Source organism: Sphaeramia orbicularis, chromosome 7 (assembly GCF_902148855.1).
Source record: "Sphaeramia orbicularis chromosome 7, fSphaOr1.1, whole genome shotgun sequence".
In the NCBI taxonomy this organism is placed as follows: domain Eukaryota; kingdom Metazoa; phylum Chordata; class Actinopteri; order Kurtiformes; family Apogonidae; genus Sphaeramia; species Sphaeramia orbicularis.
Window position 1 is genome coordinate 54,131,723 of NC_043963.1, and position 15,441 is coordinate 54,147,163.

At 38.6% G+C, this 15,441-nt stretch overlaps 1 protein-coding gene across 1 annotated transcript in view; it reads right to left on the reverse strand.

Annotated features, from left to right (window-relative positions):
• spen (spen family transcriptional repressor) overlaps window positions 1-8,204 on the reverse strand; it is a 36,004-nt gene extending 27,800 nt beyond the window's left edge. The window contains exons 1-2 of the mRNA XM_030137742.1: window positions 7,778-8,204; window positions 5,041-5,361 (exon numbers count right to left, since the gene is read on the reverse strand). Coding sequence (XP_029993602.1) covers window positions 5,041-5,361; window positions 7,778-7,860 — 404 coding nt within the window. The 5' untranslated portion in view covers window positions 7,861-8,204. The remainder of the gene's footprint in view (window positions 1-5,040; window positions 5,362-7,777) is intronic.
• Between the last annotated feature and the right edge of the window lie 7,237 nt (window positions 8,205-15,441).

Consider the following 15,441-nt stretch of genomic DNA (forward strand, 5'->3'; position numbering starts at 1 on the left):
CCCTGAAAACATTCTTAGAAGACTCTTTTATGAAGCTGTATATTAGTACTAATACGGACATTCTGTTCAAACCTTAACATCCTCTTTCTGAATAAAGCAATCACAGTTTAATTTGGTAATACGCCTGCTGTAATGACACAGCAGTCATATTACCAAACTCCCCATAATGAGCGGGACAGGACAGCAATTACCACTGTTTGAATTCAAATCAAATTATATTAGCAAATTAGCCATGATGTTCCTACACAGGGTAAAATGTGGTTTGATGTAACAACTATTACAAACCCCAATATACTGTGTGTTAATGAGACACAATGCTTTAACCATTGAGCCGAGGATGAAAAACGCTCATGAAATCAAGACTGTCCTGAATTCTGGAGTAAATAAGTGTTTAAGAAAGCTCCTATTAAATATCTGTCCTGCAGAAATCATGATTGGGTGTGTGCATTTTCATTTAAATTCCTATATAGTCATAGTTTACTGCTGTAATACCAATATATAATGACATTTCAAAACTGATTATTTTATTACTAATTTTACAAAACAATTATCTCACAAACTGGTGGAATAGTGGTTTAATATTTAACTGCAACATCTTTAGCGTATATCCACCATCATCTACTAAGTTCACTTTCAACTTTCAGACAACAACCGTCCAAATAACATAATATAATACAACAATATTATAATGCATACGTGACTGTGTCCGCTAAGAATGAATCATATCAAAAAATGGACAGGAAAAAGACCAATCTAATTCCCTGGAATGGTTGGTAACTGATAAAGACGTTGAAATATTTCATAGCTGATACTTGCCTCCTTCGCTTTTAGTAAGAAGAAACCCTTGGGAAATATAGTTGTCAATTTTAACTTTTTTTTTTTTTTTAAACAAATCAATGACGTCTGCAAAAAAGTCCACCTGGAAAACTTAGTTGCAACAGTTAATAAGTATTTACTCTATAGATGTGCAAATAATTACAAAATGTATTTCAGATTTCACAGAATTGTTTGTATTTAATTAGTTTTTTATCTACTTAAGCGTTAATTAAATTTTTTCCCCATTAACAGACTGCCAAAACTTGTCTTGTTGTTTTGTGCTTTCAGACTTTGAATGCTGCTTGAGTAGATTTGGAAGGTTATTGTGATTTTAGTTATCCTGCTAAAGCTTTCACTCTGAAAATATCTAAAATTGATATCTTTTTATGAATGCCTGATATTATCCTCATGGATAATAGGAATTCTAAATGTTCTACAACATAAATTTTCCATTAAAATTTTTCTGTCGTACTTCAAAGAATTTCTCTCCCATTTAGACTAAAACAGATATTCAATCCATTCATCCAAAACCACTGTGTTTATATTTTATCGGTTGCAGAAATTTCTTTCATGTTACAATTTCAAGTAGATTATATGGTTCACATTGTTAGTTCCTTTGTATTTTCCTCTGTGATATAGCCAAACCTATAAACATGACCATTGTTTTAGGTCATCAGTGGTCTTTATTTTAGAGTTCAACTACAGACACAAACCAGGAGGTTTCAAATACAGTACACTGTGTCTTCATTTTACTGCAGTATACTCAAGTACAGCAGGTCAGGGCCAAATTCTCTTTCAGCGTATTTGATTTAATCATCTGCGTGCAGGATTCATGAATAACATCTATGGAATAATGATGTCTGCTGTGAAATTGATGGATTACCTTGACCCCTAGATGCTCTCAAAAATGCTAATTTGGCAGCGGAGGCTCACCGCTCAATAGATAGCCTTCAATTTCACTTCAATTTCACTTTACACAAAACAGCTTCTACATTATTCATGGAGCTTAAAAATAATTCAGTTAGACTTTTTTTGGGGGGGGGGGGGGGGGGGGTTCCATCAGTGTTAGATTATTAGTCTGCTCTGGTGCATGCTAAGCACATCAACTGTTTTGGGATTTTGTGAACAGCATAATTATGAGGAAGCATTCCAGCAGCATGCTAAAGAGGAATCGTATGGCTCAGTCATGTGGGAGCAGCTCAAATGCATGAATTTCATTCAAAATTTCCACTTATTTTATAAGCACTTTATTGTTGACAGTTTTCATCATGCAAACTAAAAATAACTGGAAATTTAAGGAGTCTTGATGTTTTTGCACACTACAGCATACATACTGAGGCAGACAGAGTTTAGAGAAGCAAAAAGTATTGGAGTTCCATATAAAGGTATAGTGCATTTACTGGAGATATTCAGAATATATTTCAAATAAATGTTTGTTGGGTTTGTTTAAACCGTGGAAAAAATTTAATCTATCTTGCTCACAGATTTAGAATGTTTATTTTTACAGTCTAAAACAACCAGAAATTAAGAAGGTAGAGCTACCGTGTTATACATTTCCAAAGTTTGTGCTTTTTGACACATGTTGAGTTATGGTATGTATTATGAAAATGGCTCAGCCTTCTGTGGATTCCTTGTATTCTCAGTTTGAATCCAGCTGGGGACCTTGAATGTAGGTTGCTTCTTTCTGTCTCAACATCTGTTTCTAACCTCTGTTACTTCCTTGATGTCTCATAATATTACAATGTGTTCTATTTCTCTTATATTTTACAAGATCAAAATAAACCTTTGTTGTATAAAACTACATCTGCATGATTGAACATGTAAAACTGAATTAATGACATTTGATTTTATCTTTTATATTCCTTTTTTTGGTGATATATTCAATAAAACGTCAAAATACCCATTTATCATGATATATCACAGCCTTAAAGGGGCATTTGAATTAGTTCCTTTGACTAGTGATTGGATGGATAGATTTTAATGAAAACTACTGAAAAAAACAAAAGTTAAAAATTTTAGATGCTGGCCAATTTAAGTGATTTATCAAAATGTGACTGATTATCTGTTAAGTGAACTGCCTAATCTGTCAGCTAAGTTAACACAAAATATATTAACATATATCAAAAGGAACACTTTCACCTTGATCATCACTTACGTTAAGAGCTGTATTATAAAGAAAGCAAATCAAAAAGTATATAAGGTGGGATAAGGTGAGAGGAAGAGAACGGAAAACAATACAAGGTAAAGTACGAACTCTGTATATAGACATACAGGCAATTATAACAGTCTATGTTCCAGCTACTTAGGTTAGTGGGGAAAATGGAGAGAGACAGGGGTTCAAACTAGGGGTTAGAGAGGACAGCTAAAATACACAGGGCAGAACATACCAACCTTTTGAGAGAGTGGTAACTTGACCTATAATTCCAAATACAATCTAGGGAGATAGAACTTTGTGAGCAGAAAAAATGGGGCAAAAATGTTGAGTGGGGGGGGGTTAAAAACTGGAGCAAAACTGTCCATATTAGAAAATGTAATCCTCATTGTCATGGCTGGAGACCTGATGTGAATACAAAAGCTGGAGAGTCTGTTAAAAACCAACGTGTCCTTATCCAGTTTCAGATATTTCTTATGTCAGAAGAAGTCGGTATGAGACCATATATCCATCCAAACAAGGGAATCTGTGTCTTCTAGTGCATTTACAGTGCAGGATAATATCCACCATATCCAATAGTCCTTCTTCGGCATGTATGTAGTACACCCAATGGCAGTTAAGCAGGAGACGAAATGATAGGGAAAAAATTAAAGTCTTGCATTTTCACTGTTCACTGCAACAAAGTTGTCGAATTCCCAGGATTTCTGGAAACATGGTTGCAACAGAGTAAGTATACAGAGGATGTCTTTAATGGTAATCCAGATTCTTGCTCATTGTAGTCAATCCAAGGGCAAAGAACATTCATCTGAACATGCTCATGTCTGCTGGATGCATGTCTATTCATGATTCTGCAGTCCTATCCATAGCCGAGCCAGACGGAGTTCTGTAGTTAGTAGGTAAAATACTATCTTCTTGTTGTTTTTGTAATTGTATCCGAGGTGTAGTTGTAGTTCCACGTTCAGAAAAGGAGGAGGTAATCCACAGACATGACGTAGGTTATCTCCAGTGACAATAAGTGGCAAAAGTCTGCAGTCATGTGCCATTCTTTGAGTTGTATGATCCAAACATAAGTCCATTTTAGTCCCCAGCAGGTCTCAGTTGTTGAAAAGTTAAAATTAATCTCCATAAAAAATTGGGTAGGAAAAAAATTTGCTCACTTGTTTTGAATGTCTACTGAGTTGTATCACCAGTAGTTGTCTCCCAGCACTCAAACTGTAATGCCCTGATCTCAGATAGAATCCCAAATAAAACAACAAAAGAAAAAAAAACAAAAAAAAAAAAACAAAGAATCAAGAAAGCAACCCATACCTTTATCTTTACAGAATATCCTTTAGGTGCCTGGCCAGTGTTAATCCAACAGTGGGAGATACATATCCTGTGTAGGTTATCCACATGACTCCAGCCCATGGGACACATGAACACCTTCATAGGGTGTGCACAATATTTGGAAACCAAATTAGACTAATCCAGACAATGGTGTCTTATACATGTAATGTGTGATCTTGTCGCTTGGTTACATGAGAAAAAGGGTGATATTAATCCACCAAGCAGGGTACGAAACTCCAGATTATGGGAATCCCAGGGATGGCCGCTGGACCACTCTCTCTTTTTCTCCCTTTCTTTTTCTCTCTCTGCCTCCCTCTCTCTCTCTCTTTCCTCTCTCTCTCTCTCTTTCTCTCTCTCTCCAGGAATCGCCAATAATCCTGGGAATTTTACGATATCCAATCTTTGCCCCGTATTTTCCGCAAAATGATATATCCACCTCACAGAGATGCTTAAACTCACAAAGATAATCCCCAATAGCCATTTACACTACCGACTATTCAATTAAGGTACCGATATGTTTGTGTAAAACCGTGCTCTCATTTGGGCAAATCTTGATGTCTACCTGTGAGTATGAATCCAGGAGCTCTGAGGGAAACTCTACAGATTTAATTCTTGAGCATGAACTCTTTTTCTCCTCTTTAAACCCCAAACAAGTAAATGAAAGATGGTGGAAAGATGCTTGGAGGTGAGGTTGTTTACCAGATACCACGTCTTCCCCTGCCTTCAGAGAAACTTTGTCCACTTACCCGTCTAGTCTGCGTTCATAGCGTCCATCTCTGCTGTGGAGCGACGTGGGGGGGCCATACACGGCCCCTCCTGCCGCCCTTGTGAACCCTGATACATCCCGGCCACGAGAGCCTAAAGACAGACTATCGTCCAGCCCCCTCGCGGCACTAGGTATCGTGCCAGGTTCATTGTAATCAGTGCGCAGGTCTCTGTCACCCATCTTGTTGATAGCATTATGAGCCTTCTGAGCACTTTTAATGTCCACAAAATCCACAAAGGCTGCAACTCCACCTTCTGAACCCCGCTTAGGTAGGACCTTGACACTTTCCACCCGTCCATATCTAAAAAGAAAATAAAAGAGGGGAAGAAAATAGTTACATTACTGAATACACAAGCAGGGTTTTGTGTTCAGGTTTACAGAAAAATAATGGATCCTGTCACATTGGTTTTCTGTCAGTGTGTATGTGCGGTGGGGGATATGTTGGCTTTGCTGCTGCCATTTACTGCTCTGTGCTTCTTTCTTACAAGACAACAGTAACCCAGCAACTGGATCTGAAACACTGACATACTGCATGCTGATAAATGCATACATTTTCCAGCATTAACATGTTCTCTCAGAGGAGGAGGAGGGTGTTTGTGCACTTATGAGGTTTGGCCAGCATTGGAAGAGACGTGACATTTCCTGATTCGCTGTGTGTGGGTTCACAAAATCAAGATGCATTATGCATTATGTCTGTGGGACTCATTCTGTTTGACGAAGCAGGGGCAGTTTGGTGCAGTTTTTGGAGCGTGTGTGAAAAAATAAAATAAAAAATAAAAAAAAATAACAGGAGAAAAAAAAAAAAAAAATTCAGTAAATAAACATTGCTCCCCTAATAATTGCATTGATGACGAAACGCCTCATGAAATGACTCCACTCGCTAACGTTCAGTGTAATGTGCTGTTTTTCTCACAACAGGATGTGTGTTTTCGCTGTCCGACAGAGACAGTAGGATGCCCATAAATTCATTGGCATGCCAGTTCCCAACATTGAACAGCCTCCGACGCCATTTTAGAAAAGCTGTTCACACTGCTTACTCATTCTGCCGTCCCCCATCTTCAATGACTTCTATCACACATTGGGCTGTCATGCACCTGCACACTCCGACTACCTCTGGGTTCACGGCGGAGCGGAGGATGCATGCTAAAAAGGCTTCGTGGACACCGCTCCCCCCCACCCCCACCCCTGCTACTGCAATAACTTGCAGCCAGACACCCCCACCCCCCCTCCCCAACATAAGGTTCCGCACATCACCCCACAGACCCATGTAAATACAAGGTAAAGGTAAACCCTTCTAGTGCCTTCTGCATGAACACACACACACACACACACACACACATCAGTGCGTTGTGTCATTTCATCCCATTCTAAACCCAGCAGTGGAAAGCATCCCATCCACAGTGGTTTGTGTTCCACAGTCTGTGTGATGGGACACGCGTGGCTTTCACATCAAATTCGGCTCGACCAGACTTCGCGTATGATTTATGACGGTAATTTCGTGGCTATCATTCGCTATGGCGACGCCTACACATTAAAAAAAATCGCAACGTTGCTCATATAGGTTGGCTGGGAGGCTTTTCGGCAGCCTATTCTCCAGCACATATGGAAGGAGAGGCGGGCTGCTATTTCCTTGACAGCCGACCAGCGAGAGGCGAGAGCGCGCAGACAGACAGCCCTGAGAGCCAAAACCAAACGCATTTGCATGTTCATGCGTTCAAGGGAAGAAAACAAAGAGCAAAAAGGACCATGGGCTGAGTGATGCATATGCCCGGTCCGGTCCAAAAGGCTCCGAAAAACAGCACACATGAAGAGAAGTCCGATTAGAATATGGGAAATATGTCTATTCAGTCAGATGTGCATGAAATTAGAGGATGTGAGTGACCGGGTGGAAGGCGATGTTAGTGTCGCACAGATAACACAGTTAACGAACGCACGCGCAGGTAACAACACCGACACAATGATCCGGTGTTGGGCATCCGTTCACAGCTGCACCCTGTTCAATCACGGGCCACTTTGGGACCGGGTTTTGCAGCGGAGATGGCGGCGTCATGTCTCGCCACCTTTGAGCTTTCACTGACTTGTGACGGACTGAGAAAAGGCTGAGGCTGGGGGGGGGTACGGAGGTGGGGGGGCAGCTCCGGTGCACTCTGCCGGATGGGGAACGGGCACATTCTACCTGTGACCTAACAAAACTTACACTAGTCCGGTCCAAAACACCGGCTCCGGTACTGGAATCTGCACGGAAATCAGCTGCATGTAGTGTCAGCTGCAGCCCGGTCCGTGCAGAGCCGGTCCGTGCTAGCTGCTGTCCAGGTAGACTGAAGTTTGTTTACACCGATCTGTGCCGTTAGCATCTGCGCTACTGAATGAGCTGCTTTTCGGTCACCGGGTGGAACGGGTAAACGTCCTAAAAGTGGACTGTACGGCTCGTGTAAGAGTCGGTAAAGTTCTAAGTTTGTCCCCATGTCCGAACAGATCCAACATATGCCCGTTAGCGGAGCGGCGGACGCGTGCGAGGCTCTTTTTTCTGATGTGCCCTCGCATGCACAATATTGTTGCTTATGAGAGCTGACAGAACGGCTGCCAAATAGGACTGGGCTACAGGGGAACCTCCTGCTTCATCCCGACTTCACTAAAATGTGTCACATCAGACAGAGATGCATGCATTCGTTGAAACACACACACACACATTGTCGCTCATCGGTGCTTCTACTCACCGCTTGAAGTGCTCAATGATTTTCTCTTCTCGTACATTTTCGGGTAAATTTCCCACCCATAAATGTCTGGTTTCCCGGACCATACTGTGTGCTCCTGCTCCCCGATCATACAGATGAGTTTGCTATGTCAGTTTCTTTCCGTGCAAAATAGGAGACGTTTGCAAAATATACGCCGGACAACAAAAAAATACACGGCGCAAATCATTGACTGGTCGTTGTGACCCAATGTAAACCATTACGTTGGATCCCCGCACGCTGTTTGATACTCTTCACTGTTAAAGCGCGATCTTGCACCTCATGAACGCGCTTCGGACTGTTCCCGTGACTAGGCGCGTCCCTGACACCATGCGACCTTTGGGTGTCGAAAGAAAGCATGTAGCTTCCTAAAAAGATGCAGCAACTTCGCTTGTAATGAGAGGCACACCGCGCAGGCGTGGCTTTGTGTGTGAACTTCTTTTTTTCCCCCCTCGATGAGATCTTCGCCTGTCAGTGCGCATGCGTGAGAAAACCCCTGGTTGGATGTTGGTGCTTGACATCTGAGAAGCTTTGACTCCAAGGAGGATCCCATCAGTGCATATTGGACATAACCAGACTGAGATCTACCCATACCTCAAAAGAGTTGAGCATTAATTTAATATTTTGACTATTTTTTTAAAAATATATATATTTAGAGTAACATTTTTATTGCATTATAATTTGCAAAAACACCCCAAAAATAAGTAATGAGTCCACATTTTTGAAAAGTTAAACTAAGGTGTCAAGTGACAGAATCACTTTATTCAGCTAGACAGGCAAATTTTAATGTAAGTATATTAATCACAGTAATAATCCACCATAAATCCAAATTATGACCAGGTGTGTCCTTGTCTTAGGTGAGCATCTTGTCTGTTGTGTGATGAAATAGGCTTCAGCTACAATGTTTCACAAAACTGATAATGGGATACACAAAGACATGACTTTTCAGTTTACTGTGTCAACATTTCAAAGGAAGACTAGAGCACACAAGCAGAGATTTGGTCAAACATAAATGTAAAGTGACACAGTTCTATGAAATGTTTGACTAAACCTTTTTTCTTTTCTTCTCTATTTTTTACTGCCTGCTTTTTACTTACTCCATGTTCTATGTTTGCACTAAACCACTGAAGTAAATTCCTAATAATGTGAACCCTGTTTATTTACATGGTTATAAACACGATTCTGATTTCAAATAAAGAAAAACCTTGAACCACCAACACATGGGAGTGTAGATGAGCCTGACTGTTAATGATTACATCGTACCTTTTAATTAATGTTTATTTGCCTGTCTGTCAACAGAAGTACTTAAAACTGTTTCACCAATATAGATGAAACTGGGTGGAGGACTATGGCATAGCCCAAGCAGGTCCATAAAATGGGGTGGATCTGGGAATTCAGTGTTTTAACAACGTAAGACAGTGTTTGATTGAGTTACAGGACCGTAATTTTGACCCTCTAGTTTGACTGAGAAACTATGAAGTATTCAACCCTGTGATTTTTGATTTTATTTCACCCCATAATATGAAATACAACAACCTCCATGAAGGAACATTTTTAAAATAAGATGAACAGATTAATTTTTATACTTACACCGAGAAGTTAGTATTTGTCTTACATTAGATAAAGTCAGTGAGTGTATAAGATATTTTCTAGGGTCATCACCAACCTTTGATATTTAGGTAAGTAATATACTGTGGTTTCATGTAAAATATCCCAAATAAATCTAATTTTCTAATTTACTGTCAGCCGATCATAATGCTGTATCTATGGTTGGACTTCAGTTGTGACTCACTTGTTTCTATCGAAATAGTAGGAATAGTAGGTGACAGGTTGAAGCCATAATCTTGTCAATCATGATGGCCTCTGGTGAGTGTAAAAATACTGTGAATTATTTCCTGTGATGGTTACAGGTGCCAGATCTCAACCCAGCATGGGGACAACATGAGAGACTGAGGACTCTACACTGTCATCTTCAAAACAACACATGAAAGAGAATATTATGTTTCATTCTCTTCAGCTGAGTTTACCAGACATGGAGAATCTGTAATAAGGACTGATGTTGATAGGAAGCCTACTCATGCACAGCAATGATGACTGATAAATAATGTACATACACAGACAAAAATATTAGATTCATTGTGTAGGTTTTAACATAAAATTGTTTAAAGTATTTAAAATGTTCAAAAACATTAAAGTCAATGACATTTGTAGGCGTTGTTGAATTCTTTTTGCAGATTGACTTTTGTCTCCCTTTTTTATTATTTCTAAACACTGGAACAAAGCACAGTCGTTACTGTTTGTTTATTTGACGTATTGGTACTGCCTGTAGTGGGCTGCAGCGGAGACTGTTAAATCAAGGACTTTGACCTGTTCTCAGCTCAGTTCTAAGCTAATGAGTAACACCAGCAATCAGACCAGTGTTCAAAGGTCCAACAGAGCAGCAGTGATAAGCACTGATGACAGGTAAATAAAACCACTTTACATGTATGCTTAAAACTATAAATTACACTTCTGTAACCCTATTTGAAGTTAGAGAGTCTGTTTTAAAACATGCCAGTTAAACTGAGGAGTCCATCTCTCTAATGTAGGTAAAATGTGAGGTATTTTTCCTGTCTGGAGCTTAAATTAGAAAATAATTTGAGATCTCACCTAATATTATTAGGTATTTAAATTCGTTGTAAATCTGATTTAAACATGCGCTGGTTATCTGCCGTTCAGAATACATTAAAGGACACAGCACGCATCTTAATGTTAAGAACATATGCCTGTTACTATTAGTCTGTTTTAAAACATGCCAGTTAAACTGAGGAGTCCATCTCTCTAATGCAGGTAAAATGTGAGGTATTTTTCCTGTCTGGAGTTTACATTAGAAAATAATTTGAGATCTCACCTAATATTATTAGGTATTTAAATTCGTTGTAAATCTGATTTAAACATATGCTGATTATCCACTGTTTAAAATACATTAAAGGACACAGCACACATCTTAATGTTAAGAACATATGTCTGTTACTATTAGTCTGTTTTAAAACATGCCAGTTAAACTAAGGAGTCCATCTCTCTAATGCAGGTAAAATGTGAGGTATTTTTTCCTGTTTGGCACTTAAATTAGAAAATAATTTGAGATCTTACCAAATATTATTAGGTATTTAAATTCGTTGTAAATCTGATTTTAAAATGTGCTGGTTATCCACTGTTTAGAATACATTAAAGGACACCGCACGCATCTTAATGTTAAGAACATATGCCTGTTACTACGCTGGGGCATTATTCTGCCTTTGTTACTATATTAAGCATGCATACGAAAGATAAACACTACGCATGCGCCAAAATGCGACGGGGAACAGCGAAACCGTTTGCGCATGCGTTCGGTGTGCTGAGTGAGAAAAGAAAAGTCTAGAAGCCTCCAGAGGAAGTGACAGGCGGTCAGTCATAGCAGTGAGCAGTTTCACTGAAGTCGGGCGCTCGTGGAGAGTATCCTCCTCGTGTCTACCGAGTTCTTCCCGATGTGGAGTTATATTCAGTTAAAAATCTAATAAACTTATGGGAGTACAATTTCCTATTTTGGTGGAACGACTATACACCAAATCCAAATTTCCTCTTCAGTGATTCTCAACCCTGGATTATCGTGGAAACGGGACCGTGAGGCGAATGTAGCCCACACTAGTTCCTTTTTGACACGGAATGACGGGACTGGCATTAAAAAGCCTCATGGAATATACTGGTGTCGGTCCTCAGCACTGAATAAATGTAGACCCTATTCAATGAGCATAAAACCAGCGTCAAAACATGGATGTAATCTCATGAGTTTGTCAAAGGGCGAGAAAATTGTTACAAGAAGGAAGGTTTTTATGTAATGTTACTGTGGAAGGGCACCGCAAACACGAACCTCTAATAAAGTTTCTTGGGTTTTAAAAGTGAGACCTTCGTGCCTATATGTAGACGGTGTCCATTAAAGCGGAATACCGACTGTCTGAAAACATTATTCCAAAGAGATTCGACTGCACTGAGGTCGTTGCAAAACCAAATTACCTTCGCCTTTTCTTTGTCTAACGCCATTTTGTGTGACTTTATAAAAACGAGCTTGTCGTCAGCCATTTTGCCTTTTCTTCGCAGGCGTCTCCAGAGAGCCACGACAAAAGGGAAACGTTCAATTCCAGATAAACCGTAGTGGAAACCCTTTTGAAACTAAGCGTGTGGTATAAAAATTACAAGCTTACCTATTGCATAAGCTGTTTGTGACGGAATTAATGCTTTGTTGTGTTTAGGGCACACTGACAGTGGAATGTGTTTTGATGCGTTCAGGGTTTGTTTTCTGTGTTCGTACATTTCTGTGCTACTTTACTGATTTGTGTAATATTTCACATTTAACCCTTTAATGCACGAATTATGAAAACCTTAGTCAATATTTTTTTTCTCAGTGTTTTTATTCCTCCTTAGGCATGAAAAAAAAAAAACTATTTTTCATGGAGTTACAAAAATGTCCACTCATTTGGACACTGTTTAATTTTTGAAGCAAAGAAACATGTATTTAAAATGGAATATCAGAAAGAGATCTACTGTGTGAAAAGTATGAAACAAAAGCATTTTTAATGCAGCTAATCTGATGTTTTCTCATCTTTTATCATACTCTAATACTAGTTCCTACTCACTTCATGGAGATAATAAAAAAAAAAAAAACTTTGTTTAAAAAAAACCTGTTAATTTCAGTCTAATAACAACTAGTAATTGATTTACACTCCATCATGTTACTGCAGATCAGGTTTATCAAGAACATAAAGTTACAGTAATTGTGGGAATTGCAGTGTATGGGATGGTGCATAAGTGTCCACTGTATTGGCTGATATGGAACTAAACAAAACCCATGAATATACAGGGTGGGGAAGCAAAATTTACAATATTTTGAGGCAGGGATTGAAAGACAGTGTATGACCAGTTAGTTTATTGAAAGTCATGAGAATTTATTTGCCACAAGAAAATTTCCGTAATAGAAAATGTTTTTATTCTATGTGTCCTCCTTCTTTCTCAATAACTGCCTTCACACACTTCCTGAAACTTGTGCAAGTGTTCCTCAAATATTGGGGTGACAACTTCTCCCATTCTTCTTTAATAGTATCTTCCAGACTTTCTGGTAATAGTTTTGCTCATAGTCATTCTCTTCTTTCCATTCTAAACAGTCTTTATGGACACTCCAACTATTTTTGAAATCTCCTTTGGTGTGACGAGTGCATTCAGCAAATCACACACTCTTTGACGTTTGCTTTCCTGATTACTCATATGGGCAAAAGTTTCTGAAAAGGTATGGATAATAGTGTTAGGTATGATTATGACATCAATATATGTTTGGTTTCAAAACAATTGACATAGTGCCTGCTGAGAAAAAAACAACTAAATGTTCATTGTAAATTTTGCTTCCCCACCCTGTACAAGAGAACAGCTGGAGAAGAACTGTCCACTGGAGTGACCAGTATGCATGAAAGGGTTAAACATCAGATATGTGTAAAGTCTGACCTCTTCCAGTTGGCTTCAGTATCATATTTTGTGTTTATTCGTGAATACAAATAGTATTGTGTGGGTGTATGGTTTAACAGGTTAAGAGAAAAATGTAATGTAAAATTAAAAGCAATAAATCTCATTTTTCAGGCATGGCTGGTAGAGCTGAAGCATTTTTTGCCCCCATCTTCTCATCTTACCAGCAGACTGAAGATCTGCATGTTCTAAAGCGCAGGTGTCAAACATACGGCCTGTGGGCCAAAACCAGCCCGCCAAAGGGTCCAGTCCGGCCCGTGGGATGGATTTTGTGAAATGCAAAAATTACACGGAAGATATTAACAGTCATTTTAGTTCAGGTTCCATATACAGACCACTTTGATCTCAAGTGGGTCAGACCCATAAAATACTATCATAATAACCTAGAAATAATGACAACTGCAAATTTTCTTTTTGTTTTAGTGTAAAAAAGTAAAATTACATGAAAATGTTAACATCAGCAAACTATCCTTTTTCAAAAAATGTGAATAACCTGAAATGTCTTAGAACAGTGTTTTTCAGCCTTGCGGTCGGGACCCCATGTGGGGTCGCCTGGAATTCAAAAGGGGTCGCCTGAAATTTCTAGTAATTGAAAAAAATAAAAATTAAAAACTTATAAATAAAAAATATATGGTGAGTTGACAGAGACAATCACATTCCATAAAAGACGCGACAAACTGTGAAACTGAAACTGCAGCACTGTGGTTCTGTTTATCTGTCAAATGTTCATTGTGGTCAGTTTCAGATGCTGCAGCTCTTTCATGATTCATAGTTTGAGTTCTTGTTTGTTCAGTATTAATTGTCAGCCTTGTAAATCCAAGCTGGACTGACTGTACAGATCCTGACCAAGGAAAATCCAATTCTCCCTTTGTGCAGTAATCTACACCTGGATTTACTGCCTCCATCCACAATAATATACATTATATAGACTAAATGTCCTCTAAAATTAACCTGTATTTGAAACATAGTATAGAAAACTATTACAGGATCAAAAACAAATTAATTTTAGCAAAAAAAAAAAAAAAAGCCTCCATTTTGAATGTCAGGGGTCACCAGAAATTTGTGATGTTAAAATGGGGTCAGGAGTAAAAAAAAAAAAAGGTTGGTTGTCTTAGAATTAAGTGCAATTTTACCAATATTCAGCCTGTTATTAAATGTTTTGTGTACGTGTAATTGTAACATAAGTTGTAATGCACTTATGTAAATGATAAACTGAGGCAGAATATTGGTAAAATTGCACTTGTTTTTCTTAAGACATTTCAAGTTGTTCATGGTTTTCAGATTATTAAGGAGATGTTGTAGATGTAAACATCATCATAATTTAATTTGACTTTTTTCACTTATTATTTTACTGGTCCAGCCCACTTCAGATCATACTGGGATGATGTGGAACCTGAACTAACATGAGTTAGACCCCCTGGTCTAAATTGTGAAGTGTAGTTTAGACAATTCAATGCATTGTCTGACAAATCCCCTAGAATAAAGTCCAGGACTGCAGTACTGTGGATTATGGATTATGTTATGTTAGATCAGGGCTGTCAAACATGTGTCCCGGGGGCCAAATGCGTCCCGCCAAAGGTTCCAATCCGGCCCGTGGGATGAATTTGCAAAGCGCAAAAATTCCACAGTCAAGGCTGTGGAACTCACTTTAGTGTCGGTTCCACATACAGACCAATCTGATCTACAGTCAAATAATAACAGCAGAAGAACCGACAAAAAAGAATGACTGCAGATTTTCTTCTGGGTTTGATGTGAAAAAAATATTACACTATGCCTATAAATAATGGAAACTTCAAATATTTGTCTTTGTTTCAGTGCAAAAAATAACATTAAATTATGAAAATATTTACATTTACAAACTATCCTGTAACAACAAAATGTGAATAACCTGAACAAATATGAACAACTTGAAATGTCTATAGAAAATTAAGCACAATTTGAACTCTTTTCTTCCTGTTCCTCAGTGTTTAGTGTCTTTGTAGATCTGATCCAGAATGCACATGGACTAATGAGAAGTTCAGGCAGAATATTGTTAAAATTACACTGATTTTTCTTAAGAAATTTCAGTTGTTTCACGTTATTCACATCTTTTTTTTGGATAGTTTATAAAAGTAAGTATT